The sequence below is a fragment of the Stegodyphus dumicola genome, chromosome 4 (assembly GCF_044657685.1).
Source record: "Stegodyphus dumicola isolate Sdum_Otavi_A_Nest chromosome 4, ASM4465768v1".
NCBI classification, from domain to species: Eukaryota; Metazoa; Arthropoda; class Arachnida; order Araneae; family Eresidae; genus Stegodyphus; species Stegodyphus dumicola.
Window position 1 is genome coordinate 34,488,593 of NC_140771.1, and position 16,549 is coordinate 34,505,141.

The 16,549-nt window shown below is 33.2% G+C and overlaps 1 protein-coding gene across 1 annotated transcript in view; it reads left to right on the top strand.

The window, feature by feature from the left end:
• Positions 1 to 16,107, top strand: part of LOC118183089 (aurora kinase C-like) — a 38,874-nt gene extending 22,767 nt beyond the window's left edge. The window contains exons 7-9 of the mRNA XM_085814718.1: positions 225 to 605; positions 8,315 to 8,436; positions 15,982 to 16,107. Coding sequence (XP_085670844.1) covers positions 225 to 605; positions 8,315 to 8,401 — 468 coding nt within the window. The 3' untranslated portion in view covers positions 8,402 to 8,436; positions 15,982 to 16,107. The remainder of the gene's footprint in view (positions 1 to 224; positions 606 to 8,314; positions 8,437 to 15,981) is intronic.
• Positions 16,108 to 16,549: the final 442 nt, after the last annotated feature.

Sequence of the window (16,549 nt, forward strand, 5' to 3'; positions counted from 1 at the left end):
CCATATGAAACGTAAACTCAGAGCGTGTGAACGGGCTTAGTGTAGATTAATAATGAATGACATTTTATTTTCATTATAACGTTAAGTTTTCAGTTTTCTTTACTATGTTGGTATTACTATTGCATTTGTTACAGATATCTGGTTTTTAGTTTTAATTTCTTAGCATTGAAAACGAGCAGAAAAGTCTTAAATAATGAATTATTTTGTCCTGTTTATTATTTCAGTACATCTTCAAAATTGCACAAGCATTAAAATATTGCCATTCAAAAAATGTAATTCATAGAGACGTGAAACCCGAGAACTTGCTTTTGGGTCGAGATGGAGAAGTGAAACTTTCTGATTTTGGCTGGGCAGTCCAAGATCCAACATTTCGACGGAACACTTTGTGCGGAACTCTTGATTATCTAGCTCCCGAGGTACTGAGAAATCAAACTTATGATGAAAAAGTAGATGCTTGGTGCTTAGGAGTTTTGTGCTTCGAATTTCTTGTTGGGAGACCTCCATTTCAAGCCAGAAATACAGCAACAACTTTTGACTTGATTCGGAAAACTAATTTGATATTTCCATCTAGTATGACAGTTGGAGCAAAGAATTTCATTTTGAAGGTAATAACTTTAAACTATCTTCATGCTTTTCAGAAAAAAATTGTTTGTATAATTGAGTGGTATCCACCGATAACATCGCGGACGAAAACGTCACGAAGAAAACAACGCAAAGCGAAAACGTAGTGCTACAAAGCATCGTGGGAGAAAATATCGCAAAGAGAAAACATCGCAGTTCTAAAACATCGTGGTACAAAATATCGTCGTCGAAAATAAAGCGGTTAAAAAACTTCAATTTAAAAACATCGTCGTCGAAAATATCGTGGTAAAAAATAAAGTATCTACAAATCATCGCATGACAATAACATCGCTGACATGCTTTTTTCAGGCTTTAATAATTGTAAATGGATATTCCCATAATGATTTGCGAGCGCCAGATGGAAAGAAGTATAATTTTAACTTTCATATTAATTTTCACGAAAAGAGTATTAGATTAACAAAAGTGAAGAAAATAATCTCATAATTAACTTAGCAATTTTTTATAGATAAGGACGTGCAGTTACTTATCTCCTTTTTTCTAATCTTTTTTAGATTATACGTTTCATGAAAATTTACCAGAAAAACTTTATAAAAATTGATTTATTAATGAAATTTGTTAGTTAACTATGTCTGTTTAAAATTCTATTAAGTGCTATAAGTTGCATTAATTTTCTATGCATAAGTTTTCTTACGTTTTCAGCAAACATTTGTTAGTTAATAAAAATATGAAAGTAAAAATTATCCTTCTTTCCATCTTGCGCTCACAAATCATTATGGCAATATCCATTTACAGTTATTAAAACCTGAAAAAAGCATGTCTGCGATGTTATCGTCTTGCGATGATTTGTAGATGCTTTATTTTTACCTCGATATTATCGAAGATGTTTTTAACCTGCGAAGTTTTTGAACTGCTTTATTTTCGACGACTATATTTTGTACTACTATGTTTTTGAAATTGCGATGTTTTCTCCCGCGATGTTTCGTAGCATGACGTTTTCGCCTTGCCTTGTTTTCTCCGCGACGTTTTCGTCTGCGAAGTTTTCGGATTGAGTTGGTTTACATGGAAGTGTACATGCAAGTGCGTAAAAGTTATCTGACTTCGACTGCTGAAGCTCTAAGTTATGCACGCCTCGCCGAAAAGATGCTTAAATTGAAACGCGTGTTTCTATGAAAGTTTAAAGAACTGTTAAGTGTTAAAATCGGTGAATAAATTATCAAATCTTCCATTTTATACCCATTTTTTCCTATATTTTGATGTCAGCAGAATCCATAAATAAACGCACTTTACTTTGACGCATTTAGCCACTATTAACAGTTTATTATATCACTCTTGCAATATTCATATGTATAGCTTATTACAGCAAACCTTTCGGTCTGAATTGATATGCCAGTTTTTATCATTTTATTAACATTATTTTAACACATTTCTGTGCTCAGTTTTTATTATAATCCTTTCGAAACAAATCTAAATGTAAAGGTAGCGAGAGTACGTTTACCAGTCACGTAAGTCTTTACATAACCTCCCCCCCAAAAAAAAAAAAAAATCTGAAAGTTGTCAGATTTTATATTACGCACAAGAGGCTTTTTTTAACGTTTTGTCTGATACTTTCATTAAATATCATGTTTTTCGCACTTAAACCATAAAATTAAATTTAAAATCAACATCACAAAATATTTAAAAAGGAGCATGCCTTTAGAATTTCCAATACAGTCTCGCGCGCTAGAAATAAACATGTTTTCCCCCTCTGTACAGTGTTGCTATTGCTCGCTTTGAAAACCTCGAGTTTTATAATCAAAGATTCGCTAGTTTTACAAAATATAAAAAATTCCAAATACGAGCTTCCAGATGTCAATATTCGAGGGGAGTACTAAACAAAATTTGATGTCCTTAGGTAGCGTTGTTTTTTCACAGTGCGAGAAAATGGCATACATTTATGCAGATTATGCATTATTTAATTTCATTAAATATAATGCAGGTGGCAACAGTTTGAAAAGTGAAACGCCGTTTTATAGTCAACGAGGCAAAATGCCAAAATGAATTTACCCTTCTGGGTAAATTGTCGTTTGGGCTAAAAATATTATTTTGACTTATCTTGTAAACCTGAAGGAACAGAATTTTATCCCAACAAGCGAAACGTTATCTCAAAATAATAGTCAGGTTAGTGTGGAGGAGTTTTATGTTAAAATGAATCAAACGTACTAGATATTCAGATATAGTATATTCGTTTCTGAGTACCATATACATAAGTATATAGAGAGGAATAAAACATTCGCTGCAGCTTAGCATCCTCAGAACTTTCAGAATGTTCTGAGGATGATTTGTTGGAAACGTAGAAATTTTCTAATTTCTGCTTTGCATTTTATGCAAATAAAATGCAAAGAAAATGTGCATAAAATGTGTTTTATTTTTAAATTTCTGAAATGTCAAACGAATCCTATGCTCTGATAATCTCGTATTTTATTTTTCATAGCCTTACACCAGGGATCGAATGCAGGGCTTCTATGCACGAGCACTTCCACTTTCTTTCCAAACCATTTTTGCTTATTCTTTAATTTCTTTTTGCAGCAGACCATGTGCATGGAACGTATAACTAGAAGTAACATTTTATTATAATTCAAAGAAATAAATTCGAATGCGCATGCATAGGGAGGTTTAAATATGTTAACTGCGGGCTGAAGGTAACACATTTTAGTCTAAGGATTAACTATTCTCAATAAGATATGAATAATTAATGTAACTTCATACATTGATTTGTTAAGAAATTCAAGATAGTCTCATGTTTTACCGAGAGGCAGCTGTGAATCTCTACCAAAAATTACCAGATTACAAAATATTTTTCTTGCCTGTCTTAAACCCGAAAAAAATCATATTTTAAAAGCCTAGTCGAATAGTCCTGGGCAGCAGATTCTCTTTGCGTCCTGCTTAGACAGTTATATTTGTTCTATATTTGAGTCATCGCTATCTTATGTCACAAAAACTTGATTCTGTTTGTTTTCAAGCTTAGCCAGTTCATTCCTGAGATTTCAGGGTGTCACCAGCATATTTACACAAAGTATTTACGTCGGAAACAATTATCTGTTAGATATTTTAATTTTGTAATACAGTCAACTTTCACATCTTGCTAAATCTGTTTTACTTGATAATTAATACCAAATATACACAACTCCAGGATCATTAGTAACTTAGTTTCAAATGTGTCAGCTTATACATATTTATGATGTACGTAATTTGCAAGTTAAAACGGTAAGCACAAATTCAGATTCTTATTATATTTCTGTAATATGAGAAACGGATCCTTACTCAATACTGCATATACAAGTAACTATTCAAGCATCATAGACCTGTGTCCATTTATCTTGTATTATACGGAAGACCCAGTCTAAAGACAAGACTCGATCGACTTTTATTTGCAAACATTTCATTAAAAGCTAAATTCTAAGCACTCATCAATTAAATGTTAAGAGGTTGGCAGCTACTTTATCATTCATCTCGGAATACAAGCTTAGAAAATATCCTATTTAATTCCGATTTGCATACCGTAGCCAATTAATTTTAGAATGTTCTTAGAAATGGTAAGTTAATTGAATTGATTAAAATGAGTATCGCGTTAAGGGATCTACAGTACGATATTCGTTTTCAGTTGTGGTTACCTAGGCAGATAGAATTATGAATAAATAAAATATTTCAGTTAATATACTGATGAAATACATGTAGAAATCACTTCCTGGCAGACATCCAGCAAGTCTAGCAGGAAGCGTTAATTAAATGGCAAAAAAATCTGACGAATACGAGAACAATGAAACTGCAGTAAAATCTAGAGTGGAATGTTGAATAGGCAATGGTAAACGTAAGCTTGACGATGGATTGCAGTCTTATTTTATTTACATGTTCAAGTTATTTTATATTTTTTACATGCGTTTGTAATTAAAAGTCTTATTATTTAAGAGGTAGTCCGATTTAAAATTTTTACATGCATTTTCTTCATGGGGCCTACTACTGAGAATTATTGCAAACTACTTTAGTTGTATTGAACTTAAATTCGAAAACAGAGGGAATACTTAAAAATCCGAAAAGAAGCTATTTGTTATAACGCAGTTAGTTGTTTAACTTTTAGCCAAAGTTAAAATTAATTTAGTTAATTATCTTTTACTAGTGCAAAACATTTAGACAACCAGGAGTTTATACAAACACCGAATTGAAAAAATGAATGAACTCAAAAAACTGGATTAGGAAATAGAAATGAAAATAACTTCGGAGGATACTGAAAACGAAATGATGCACGGTCAAGAAATGCCAAGATAAAACTGTATTAGGAAGTGGGAGAATGCAATGATTTTTGAAACAGGCTTCCGAATGGGCTAGAACTGTAATTAACCAACCAAACAAGCAAACAAACAAACAAAAAAAAAAAACTGTCACTGTTAAAGCTACGGAAAAAAGCAAAATTAGTGAAACTACCACGTCTTCAGATTGGAACGTTTTACGGAGATACATGAAAATGCCTGAGCTATCGGAATCTCTTTGAAAATAAAGTTCAGATACAAAAATAAGCTTTTTTGTAATTTTAATGTAAAATCAGAGAAGCTTTGTATTTTGTAGGAAATTTAAATCAAATTTGAAAAATGTAGAGAAATAATACCATCAAATTAAAGAGGACATATTCAAAATGATTTTGATATTTCTCCTGGTAAAAGAAGTTATTATATTTCTCAAAGCTCTTACAAATCGGTAAACTCAAAATTAAACAAAACTTCGAGTTTTATGGCCTGGTAAATCATTCATACTTTTGTCGAATCCGAGAATTTGTGAATTCTCGGGTTCGACAAGTATGAACAAGTTCGAAAAGTTCGTGAATTCTGTAATATCTGTAACGAAATAGTTTATTTTTCCGCTGCATAAAGTATTTCAAGAACTTTAAAAATATCTATTTCCAAACTGTCGAAATGTTAGAAAATTTCATATAGATTGACGACTGTATTGAAGGATCAAACTCGTAATAGAAGTTATACAAGTATATTTAAAAAACTAACTGTATAATGCAGAAAGCATTAATAGTTCTGATCAATGGAATTCTAATTATCGCATACTTCAAAGCATCTCTATAAATTAAGAAATTCGTTTTTAATGTTTAAATTACCCGAAATAAATTCTAAAAATTTCTTGGGCTTCAGTGGATACCACTAAGTAATATTTTCCCTTTAATGATCAAGGCTTTAGATTTCATCTTATCAAATATCTACCAAAACGCTGTTTTGAAAACTGCGTCCTGAAATTTTAGATGATGTTGGATTTTTTGGGCTTATTATGACATTCCAATGAAAGATCTGTTCCAAGATTCGACCTTGCTTTGAGTAGTGTGAAGTTAACGCTCCAAAATTACAAGACAAATCGAATAAATGGTATCGAGTAAATGGTACATTTGTTCTTGTTAATGAATAGAACTGTCTTATACTGAAAATTCGGGAAATGGTCACCGTTGATGTCGAGAAACACTGTAAAATATTTATCAAACTGAGACATGCATAGCAGTTGAGGGATGGTTGTAAGATTCCTAAGTCCTGCTGCAGCTCTTCTAGATTGTATCTCATAACACTGATGATGCGCTGTTTAACGTTTAGCACCATTCTGTGCCCCATCCCAAATATTTTTCGTCACATTCTAGAGCGGCGTTAAACACCTTGGTATGAGACCCTACCCTAAATCGGAAACAATTCTGTGTTGAATTCAACTAATCACAATACTCGTCTGCACCCTTCAACTTTTTTTTCTTATAACATTACACGTTAATTATATTAATTTAAATTATATTAATATAATTAATACAGGCGTGTTAATTATATTAATTTAAACACGCCTGAAACTCTTCCTCAAGCAAGTGGTTGCTGTCACGTATCTAAGCATGCTTCTGTTACCCAATTGTCTCTGCCCTAATTCCTATTGATCTCTTTGCTGTTTAGAGTACGTTTTCACGAAATTCTAAAAACACTTTTCCAGGCCAATTTTATTTTGGTCAGACTGTATATGCAGCTACATTGTCGAATTTTTAAGTATTTTCTGGTACTTTTTGTGATGTTAAGGAAACACCTTCGCATTGGAGATAGATTCTTTTTGTGATTCATCTCAAACTGCTTAAAGAGCAGCTACGTATGTGAAATTCCGTAGCTTTAGAACCGTAACTTTGGTAATCGCTAAGAACACAGTAGCTGTCTTAAAGAAATTAATCTTAAAAATAATGAAACTTTTACTGGAACTGGTTGTCGTGTGCATCTGAATACGTTACGTATTTTTCTCAGGCTAGGGCTACTTATGGGCTAATTCTGGCAATTCTCTGCACTTTATAAATATCTCACCATGACTATGGAAAGCGTTCGTACCAGTCGGTGTATGTGACATTCATAGTAAAACATCAAGATTTATGGCATCAGTCTTGGATCAGATATCCTGCAGACAAAATTACAAGTGGTATTAATGCGGAGGAGAATAGCACCAGATCTAATGCGGTTGCCTCAGAATTAAATAAACTGACCCAAAACGAAAGAACAAAGCATTTTGTTGAATGAATGTCGAATAGAAGATCGTGACTTTGAAGTTACTAACAATAACGAAACTTTAGAGACAGCTTTAAAACTTAAAACACGCTAGATAAAATAGGAACATGAGCAAATTAATCGGTAAAATTTCTCAATCCAATTATAATTCAAGGAAATAGGCAAACAAATCTTGAAAATGAATTGTCTTTCTTCTAAGATCTATAAATTGCAGCCTTTTGCCATTTGGTCTCCATATACGTATTCAAGAGGGTAAAAATATCATGCTTTCAGTGAAGATAAAGACAACTTGCTTTTTGAAAACGTAACATTATTTTAATTTTCTTAGCCTGACCAAGACATTACAACTGTGGAAAGCTAGTTGTGCAGTTTCCTTTATTTCCCAACAGCATAAGATGCCCTCCCAAGATGTTTGCCTTAGCCTTCTCAAGGATTTATATAAATATCAGCAGTTTCCCCATCCAAAGTCTTCTGTGAAGGTATACATTTCCTTAAAGCATGAGCCTAGAATGTTTTCAAAAAGAAAGATTTCTAAACTTTCCGACATCAATAATTTGATATTTTGTTTAGTGATAACTTTCATTTGCAAAAAGGTGATCCTATGGGTACTTCTGAGGGGCACTTGTTTGTTTACCTAGCTTCCATTAAACGGAAATGTCTGGCTGCATCATATATTCGTTTTTTTAGTCGTGTAATGTTATAAGCTTGTTTCCACACAGAATACCGTTAACGAATGCTTTACTTGTGAATCTTCACTGAACGTAAGGCATTGTAATACTTTATATGTTTATAACAGTCTTCGCGAATTTTAAACATTTGAGTTATTACTCAGATGAAAATTGAAAAAGGACAAGATTTTAAAATATAATAGTAATCCAATCCTTCATTTGTATTATACTGGTAAAGGATGAACGTTTACTGTAGAAAGAAGCATTTAAAAGTATTCTCAATTTAAGACTCTTTGACTACTCAAGTTTTTGGAAGAATTAGCACTTGTAAAAATTTACTTCTTATAGTCTTGTCGTTACGCTATGACTGTTTATGTTTTCCCCAACAACATTATGTGTTATTCTTAATGCACACTTATGCATATGTGAGATTTTAAGAAAATTGCATATTGCATAATGTACTTAAAATTTTAAATAAATCATGAATCTTGACTTGGCAAATGTTTTCTTTTGCAGTTACTTAAAAAGAATCCAGCTGAAAGAATGAGCATGGATGAAGTTTTGAATGATCCATGGTTGAAGAAAAATGGCTGCCAAAAATGAAATATTAACGGCTGGATTTGAGAAATTATTCATTGGTATGCAATGTATTTAAATCAGTTACCTAAATAGTGGTAGCATATTAAAATTTTATAATAGTTTACATGTGTAACATCTTTAGCTTTTATTTTCCACTGTATCTGGTATTAAATTAAAAAAGTATGTCAGAATGAACGAGATTATTAGAAGTTGTTAAATTCCAAAATTTGTTGGTTTAAACTAATTAACATTTCACTACTTTCGAAAGATCACTCAAAAACTTTTATAATAAATTTATCTATTCATGATGTCGAAATATTTATTCAGTTCCATTGAATACATATTTTCCTACTAGACATTTTATCACTGAAAGCAGTTTTGGTACGTTTATACCGGCTTCTTTCTTCAAAAGTAAATATTATTGTGTTTTCTCTATCACTAGCCTTTTTCGAATGTACGCTGACATCTGTTATGACACCAACACTCAAAATATACAACTTCCATATGTTACTGATATCACGCAGAACTGTAACAAGATTTACCAGCTAGATATCACTTAGATTCTTAAAATTTTAACACAATTTAAAGACTTGTTCCAAACGCTAGTACATAAATCGTGTTCTATATGCATGATCTAAATATTTGCATTTCAAAACTTAGTTGCATAAAAGTAACTTATTTAACTTTAAAATGTCAGCCAGCGGGAAAACATTTTGCCTTTAATTGACATCTGAAATTCGATGATAAATTGATTCTTTAAAGAAACTTTGTGCTACACTTTATTATGATTTCCTTTTAAGAAATTAAACAGAATTTTTGAAAAATATTTAGATCAAGGGAATGAATGCAAACTAAAAACAATTTTCAGTAAAATTGGTTTATAGTGATAAGGATAATTTTATGATAAATACTTGAAGAATATTTGATATTGCATATTCATTTTGTTTCCACGGTAAGATGTTGGACAATGGTGATACTTAAACTGAGTAATCAAAGCTTGTAACCGTTCTTCTATGAACACAAACACTCGCTAGCTCTAAAAGTATTTATTAACAGAGCACAGACACAGTTGCAAAGAAAATATACATCAAAATAGAACATACACCAAAACGGAACACGTAACATTTAGAATTAACATTCCAGTCACGGAGATATAATACTGTAGAACTTATCTTCATCACAGCTAAAAGTCAACTACCTATCAATTGTGCTCGTTCCCACTAGATGGCGTACGATAAAATAGGTTATATCCTCCTCCTCCAATTTCGTAGATGTGTCGGCAAGAAGTCAGGAATTGACATTTGTCTAGTTTGTGCAGTAGGTGGAAAAGAAGATAGACTTGAGTTTGACAAATAGCAGCTTTAGATCCAGGAGCACCGTTTGAAATCGACACAAGTTGGGTACGTAAGTTTTAGGCGTCTCGTTTTCTTCAAGGAAGCCACTGGAGTTACTCGACCTGAAGTCTGAAACTTTAAACTTATTTCGCTTTTGATCTGGTTTCAAAGCTGAAACATATTTGCGGAAATTCTTGTCAGGCTCTTTGGAATCGGCAGTATCAAAAGTTGTTGGAGATCTTGTAGTCACTATCACATAGGGACCGTCTCGCTTGAGTTTACTAGTTTTCTTTAGTGGGCGTTTGCTGACAGGGTCTCAAAGCGTTGAGCACAGAGGTTTTCACACAGTTCTATGATACCTTGTTTTAGAAGAGAATAGAGTTCCTCTTTCAACAGTTATTTCTTACTTTAGCTCATCCGATATGGAGAAACTGAAATAGGATTGTTTCCTGTGTTAATATGATGTTCAATGAATGTAATGGCTTCTCCCCCCTACTTTGAAGACAGTGTGATATTTGTTAGCAATGCATCAGTTTCATGCCATTGGGATGTATTTAACTGTTGTCTTTAATTTTCTAGTACTTAGCAATTGGTTTTTCTTCCAGTGATGTGCTGATGGGGTTCCACAAAGCTATATTTTCTTAGAGGTTCATCAGAAAAGCTTCAGTTCCTTTCAGCAAGATTTAACGCAACTTTAGCTTTTTGAAGAAAGTCAGTTCTTACCAAATTGGTATTATTTTTGGCATCGGGCAAAACAAGGCGCTGAGTTTTTTAACTCTCTGCCTTCAAGAAGACTATTTTGTTCGGTACGAAGTATCGCTCTTTCTCAGGTACCAAAACATCAAACCTGCAAGGAAAGACACCTGCAGTGTTTTCTTTTTATGTACTGCACCTCGTCGTTGCAGAATATGACAAAGTGGTTCACTTGCGATTGACTAGCACCGCTGTCAGCGAAGCAGTACCGTAAACACCTCCAATACTAATTCGGAATACAGCAGTCAGTGTGGTAGATAAACAGGATAGGATTTGTACAGTGCCAAACGCAGATGAGTTTGGGGGGGGAGGGTTATAGTCTGGAGACCTATTTTTAATAAAACCAGTCTTTCCGCTCTCACAGCATGTAAAAGGAGTTGCTATCTTTGCTACTCACCCTGATTTGGGAAAGGTTTTACTAGTTCTGTGTACATCAGTTTGATTTTCTACTTTTGTTTTGGATGCATTGGTCGCTTTGAAAGAATAGTTTCGCCGTAGAGGAGTTGATTTTTGTAGTTCGTATTTTTAACATCTTGGTAATTATTCATTTTCTGGACTATTTCAGGTGAACACTTTATCTTTCTCCAAGAATCAAAAAGTGTTTCTTAACATCATTACTGACTTTTCCTTTAAGCTGATCCTTAATTACCAAGTCTTTTGAGTGATTCAAAGTCTAACATCTAGGCTATGTCACCACTCTAACGAATAATTGCTTAATTCGTAAAGGAAGTCTTTCCGTAAGGTCCTATTCTGTCTCTGATGTGGGCTAAGATTGATTCGAAGTGATTCTGCATTGAATTCTTCTGTCCTCATAAAATATTTCGTAAAATGCCTGTAGGCAGAAGGGATAAGAGGTAAGTCATATTATTTTTCTTTTACATCGACCTTTCTCACATCGTCTAATGTGCACGTAAGCTGCAATGTCCGAAGTTTCTGTAAACTTAGGCATTAGGAGTTGCTGCATTTGAAACAAAAGACCATAATTTGGGTTTGATCCAGCAGGTGCCAGGTTTAATTTTAAACGTTTAAAATCTAACATGTTTTGTTCTTTTCTTTTGGCTTTTTTTCTAGATCTTTGTTTTTACTATATTTTAGTTATCTAGTTTCGATTAGTTTCTGGACGATTCTTGGTAAAATCCTCATCATATGTATCAGCTTTGACGACAAGATGTTTCACATCTATTACTCGCATGGTATTGTTCACTTCGAAAGCCAATTCTGTAGACTGAGTTTTTAAATCTTTCGCGCCTTGGCCAGATAAGTCAATTGTATGAGGGATCAGAGGGGAGAGAGAAGATGAAGTTTAATTTTCTATTCTTTAGATTTAATTTATATTAAAATATTTTTACACTTGCACTATTTTCAAATTAATAATAACTGCACCTTTAAATGAAATGTTTATACCACTGCTAAACAACATTCATAAATGTAAACAACGTTACTTTCAGAGTTATCGTTTAAAACTGTTGACAGAAAATTAAAACTTTAAAATTATCATATCTTTACAAATATCTTACAAATACCCTTATAAATTCAAACTGTATCCATAAAAATTATTAATCACATATAATTTTCTAAAATATTCGTTTACTACTAATCAAAGCCTAAACAAATGTCTTATAAACTTTTATCGAACCTGAATTCTAATTTTAATCTTAGCAAAACGTTAAGCAATACTCGCAACAGTTACATATTCTTTGACGTTAGTTAAATATTCATTCTATTTTAATTATGATTATTTTCTTTCATTTTAAGAAGTATGCTTCAAAACTTTCATTAAAGCAAATAAAACAATAGCGTTTTGTTAATGTATATGATAAACATCCACAGAAAATATTCTTCAAATTGTTCTTCTTTTGTATTTTACTTTCACTGCAACATTTATTTAATATTCAAAGGAAACGAATAAAATATAAACAAAGATTTGACGATAACACTTTATGAATCAACTAGTCTAGAATTCCGCGAGGGGGAGAGGAAAATCATCTGAAGCTCTTAGATTCTAATCAACAGTATCAGTGAATCTACTCAATTTATCAAGATATGCATTCACTTTGCTTATAGAAGCCATCATTTAATTTATTCTGAATATTTAAAACATTTTAAAATAACACATTAACTGCAGTTTAAAAGCAATATTTTTTTTAAAGAAGGCTGTTGGCTAATGCTTTTCCATAGTATATATAAATCTGAATTCAGTAATGGATTTGCATTTACTTTAAGAAGCAGTTCAGAACAATTTTAAATAAACAATTCAAAAAGAATTTTAAACTCGGACAATAATTTAAGAGATTTATCTTTATTTCCTTGAAATTTGTTAGTTTCCCATTCGATGTGCTAGCAGCACGACACGATAGCTTTGGTTTCCAAAATTTATTTTCACGAGAAGCCTACATCTGAAAAGAGATTGGCTTAATCTCCAGTAACCAAAACGTTAATTCGAGGGTAAGGGCTTTTTAAAGCCAAGCGAATTCTCAACATTTTGTTGGAAGCCATTATGTAACCGTTCTTCTATAAACACAAACGCCAGCTAGCTCTAAAAGTATTAACAAAGAACAGAAACACTTGCAAAGAAAATATGCATCAAAATAGAACACGCACAAAATAGAATACTTAACATTTAGAATTAACATTCCAGTTACGTTTTTTCGTGGCAGCTGGAAGTCGACTATCTGTCAATTGTTCTCGTTGCCACTATATTGAGTATTATAAAGTAGTTCGATTACATCCAAAAGCTCTGTTACAAGCTGTTTTTTAATATGTCATCTGCTAAATATCACCGTAAGGAATCTTTCTCAAAAATTATTTTAGGTGCAACTATCATGCAGTCCACATAAAGCTATGAAAGAAGCGAAACCTGTTGTGCCCTTCTTTAAGGCTTTTGCAGTCTATGAAACATGCACGGGCTGTAATACAGCGCCCCGAATGCCTCGAAGATAGGGGAAGACATGTGGCTTTACAGCTTACTTTATGTAGAGATCGCTGTTGAAGTTTCCCACAATCTGTACTAGATGACATCAACAAGTGTAGCCAATACCTCCCCACGCCATGATACGCCATTTGTGCGGTATGACGCTGGATAACACACTGAGAGAACAGATGGTACTTACGTATTAACGCAACCAGGCAAAAATTCGCATAAATCGCCAAATTTGGCGAGCCTACTTACGGCAACCCTACGTGTTATACGTAGTTTTTCGTAAAGAAATTATTTTTCTTACTGGTTAGATTGAATGCCCTGAAATACTTTAACTATGGGTATTTGGGATCTGCCTGGGAGTGAAAAAGATGCTGTTGAATTGTTGCAGGGATATGGAATTATACCGAACGAACGTACTTGTAAAAATTCTCATAAAATGAAACTATATTTTGGAAAGCAAATCTTCTGGAAATGTAACGTCGAAGAGTGCAATCAACATTTGGGTGTGAGAACCGGAAATTGGTTTGAAGGTAGCCAAATTTCATTTGTGACAGCGGTGCGCTTCATTTATTGTTGGTGTAAATAGTTAACCTCAATTAAATTTTGTGCAGAAGAGATGGGAATTGCTGACAAAACTGTTATAGATTGGAATAATTACATGCGGGAGATATGTGCCCTTGAAATGGATGAAAAAGAAAGAAAGCAAATAGTCGGCGAAGGACTTATTGCGAAAATAGACGAAAGTTTATTTGTAAAAAGAAAAAATAACACTGGGCGTGTACTACCACAGCAATGGGTTTTCGGCGGAATTTGCCGAGAAAAGAGACTTTTTTTTTTGGTTACTGTACCTAACAGAAGCGCCGTTACCCTCATGGAAAAAATTTGCGAAAATATCAAGGAAGGAAGCATCACTTATTCGGATTGCTGGAAAGGATACAATACAAGTGAGTTCGAAAATGCTGGATTTCTGCATGGAACTGTTAATCACAAATATAACTTTGTGGATCCCAACACGGGCGTTCACACACAACATGTAGAACGCATGTGGGGCTCAACCAAATGGCGCAACAAAAAACAGAGAGGAACAGCCCGTCATCATCTTGACTCGTACCTTATCGAATTTATATGGCGCGAAGCTCAAGCTGTTAATGACGAAGACGGTTTTCAATCAATGCTAAAAACAATAGCCAAAAGATTTCCGCCGAAAAAATAATTCTGCAACTTATTCAAATTCGAAACCGGAAGGGTTTAATTGCTATTTTATATTTTAAAACAAAATAATATAAAAACTATATTAAAAATTATCTGTATTTAATAAATGTACATTTTCTTTCTATTCATACTTTTTTACTCAAACTTGCAAATCGCGCCAACCTGGTTGCGATAATACGTAAGTAGCGAACAGATGTTCCCCTCTATAACTTCTGACGTATACTCTTTCATCGCTGTGCTCCAGGCTGCAGTGAAATTGTCGGAGAAAACTTGTTGCCACAGAGCACGTCACTCACTGCATTGCCGTGCCCATCGAAATCGGGGCATCTGTGCTTCAGCGACAGAGGAATCCTGCGTTGAAAAATCCTTGCACTCAATTCATGCTTTAGCCGACGGCAGCGAACCATGGAGCCAAACAAGACAACACTTGCAGCCGTGCTTCAACGTTGTGCTAACACACAAGAGCACGCTGTATGATGTACAGCCATGCGTATGAGGTATCTGTCGTCTCGTGCCGTTTAGCTACTGCGTGCCCTACTGCCAGCATTTCGCTTTATTTGACTTTCATCCGTCCATTTCTTTTAAACATTCATTACTATCATGGCATTACGCTGCGTGCGATTGCTCGATACGAAAGTCCACCCTCTCGCGTACCGACGATGCGGCCTCGTTCAAACTACATTAGTTGTTGGTCTGGCACCGTCCGTTGTTGACGTGGCATATTGACCACTAATTAAACGTTCACTGCAGAAGGCAAACAGATTTCAACGCAAATTTATATACATGGAACAAGTAGCAGGTTCTCCTTCCACACATGCACAATCGCCTTATAATTCTAAGCATTTGCATGTCTTACCTCATTTTACATGTCCTTTATATTTTGTTAAGTGTGGATAATTCCTTCATGGTGTTGCAATTTACACAGTGTGTATACTGCATACGTATACACACTAATATACACTTAAAGCTATGTCAAAATAAGGTTTTAGATAAAAATTTGACACTAAAATATTTTGAATACTCTTAATTTCATTAACGTTAGTGAATTCTTACGTTTTTAATTTGAGCAATATGGAAGGCATTCTGTGTGAATAGAAAAATTTAGTTTAACAAAAAAAGATAGAAATCTTGATTAAAATTCATGAAAACTATACTAATCGGGAAGTATAATATTTTGATTTTGTTTTATGTGAATTCACAAAACACTTGGCCACCATATAATTAGATATGTTTATGAGTTTGTAAAATACATAAAAATATTTTATGATATTCTTTAATCAGAAATTAGCTTTGCCTAATGATGTTTTATTAAAATAGTAGTTGCTTTTGTGTGAGTGTAGTTCCCATTTGTTAATTTTTAATTCAAAATTCTTTTCTTATTTCAGGTTATGCAAGAAAAAAGTTTAACGCTTATTCAGTTCATTTTAAATATAGGATATTTTATTTAACTGAAGACAGTTCGTAATTTTATATGTAAAGGGATTTTAAGTAATAAAATTTTATGAGGTCTAGACACGAATCTTGTTCAAATTTAAACAATTTTATGAGGTCTAGACACGAATCTTGTTCAAATTTAAACAATTTTATGAGGTCTAGACACGAATCTTGTTCAAATTTAAACAATTTTATACTACATAGCATATTACACAAAACTATATATATTTAATCCCTAGCTTCTCATAAGTTTTAGATTTCTCAAAATATTAAATTAGCTCAACATTCATGAGAAAAATGAAAAATGAACACTCTAACCAAGTCACACGACAGAATACCAAACTTAAGTTTATAAATTACATAAAATGACTAAAAGGAATTCGTATGAAAAAATATAAAGTGATTTGCATTTAATATGTTATTAAAATCTGCAATGTCTAGTTGTCTAACAAAAACATATATTTTGGATGAAGAAAATGAATAAATTTATATTTTTTACCTAGCATTACACTGTTGCTA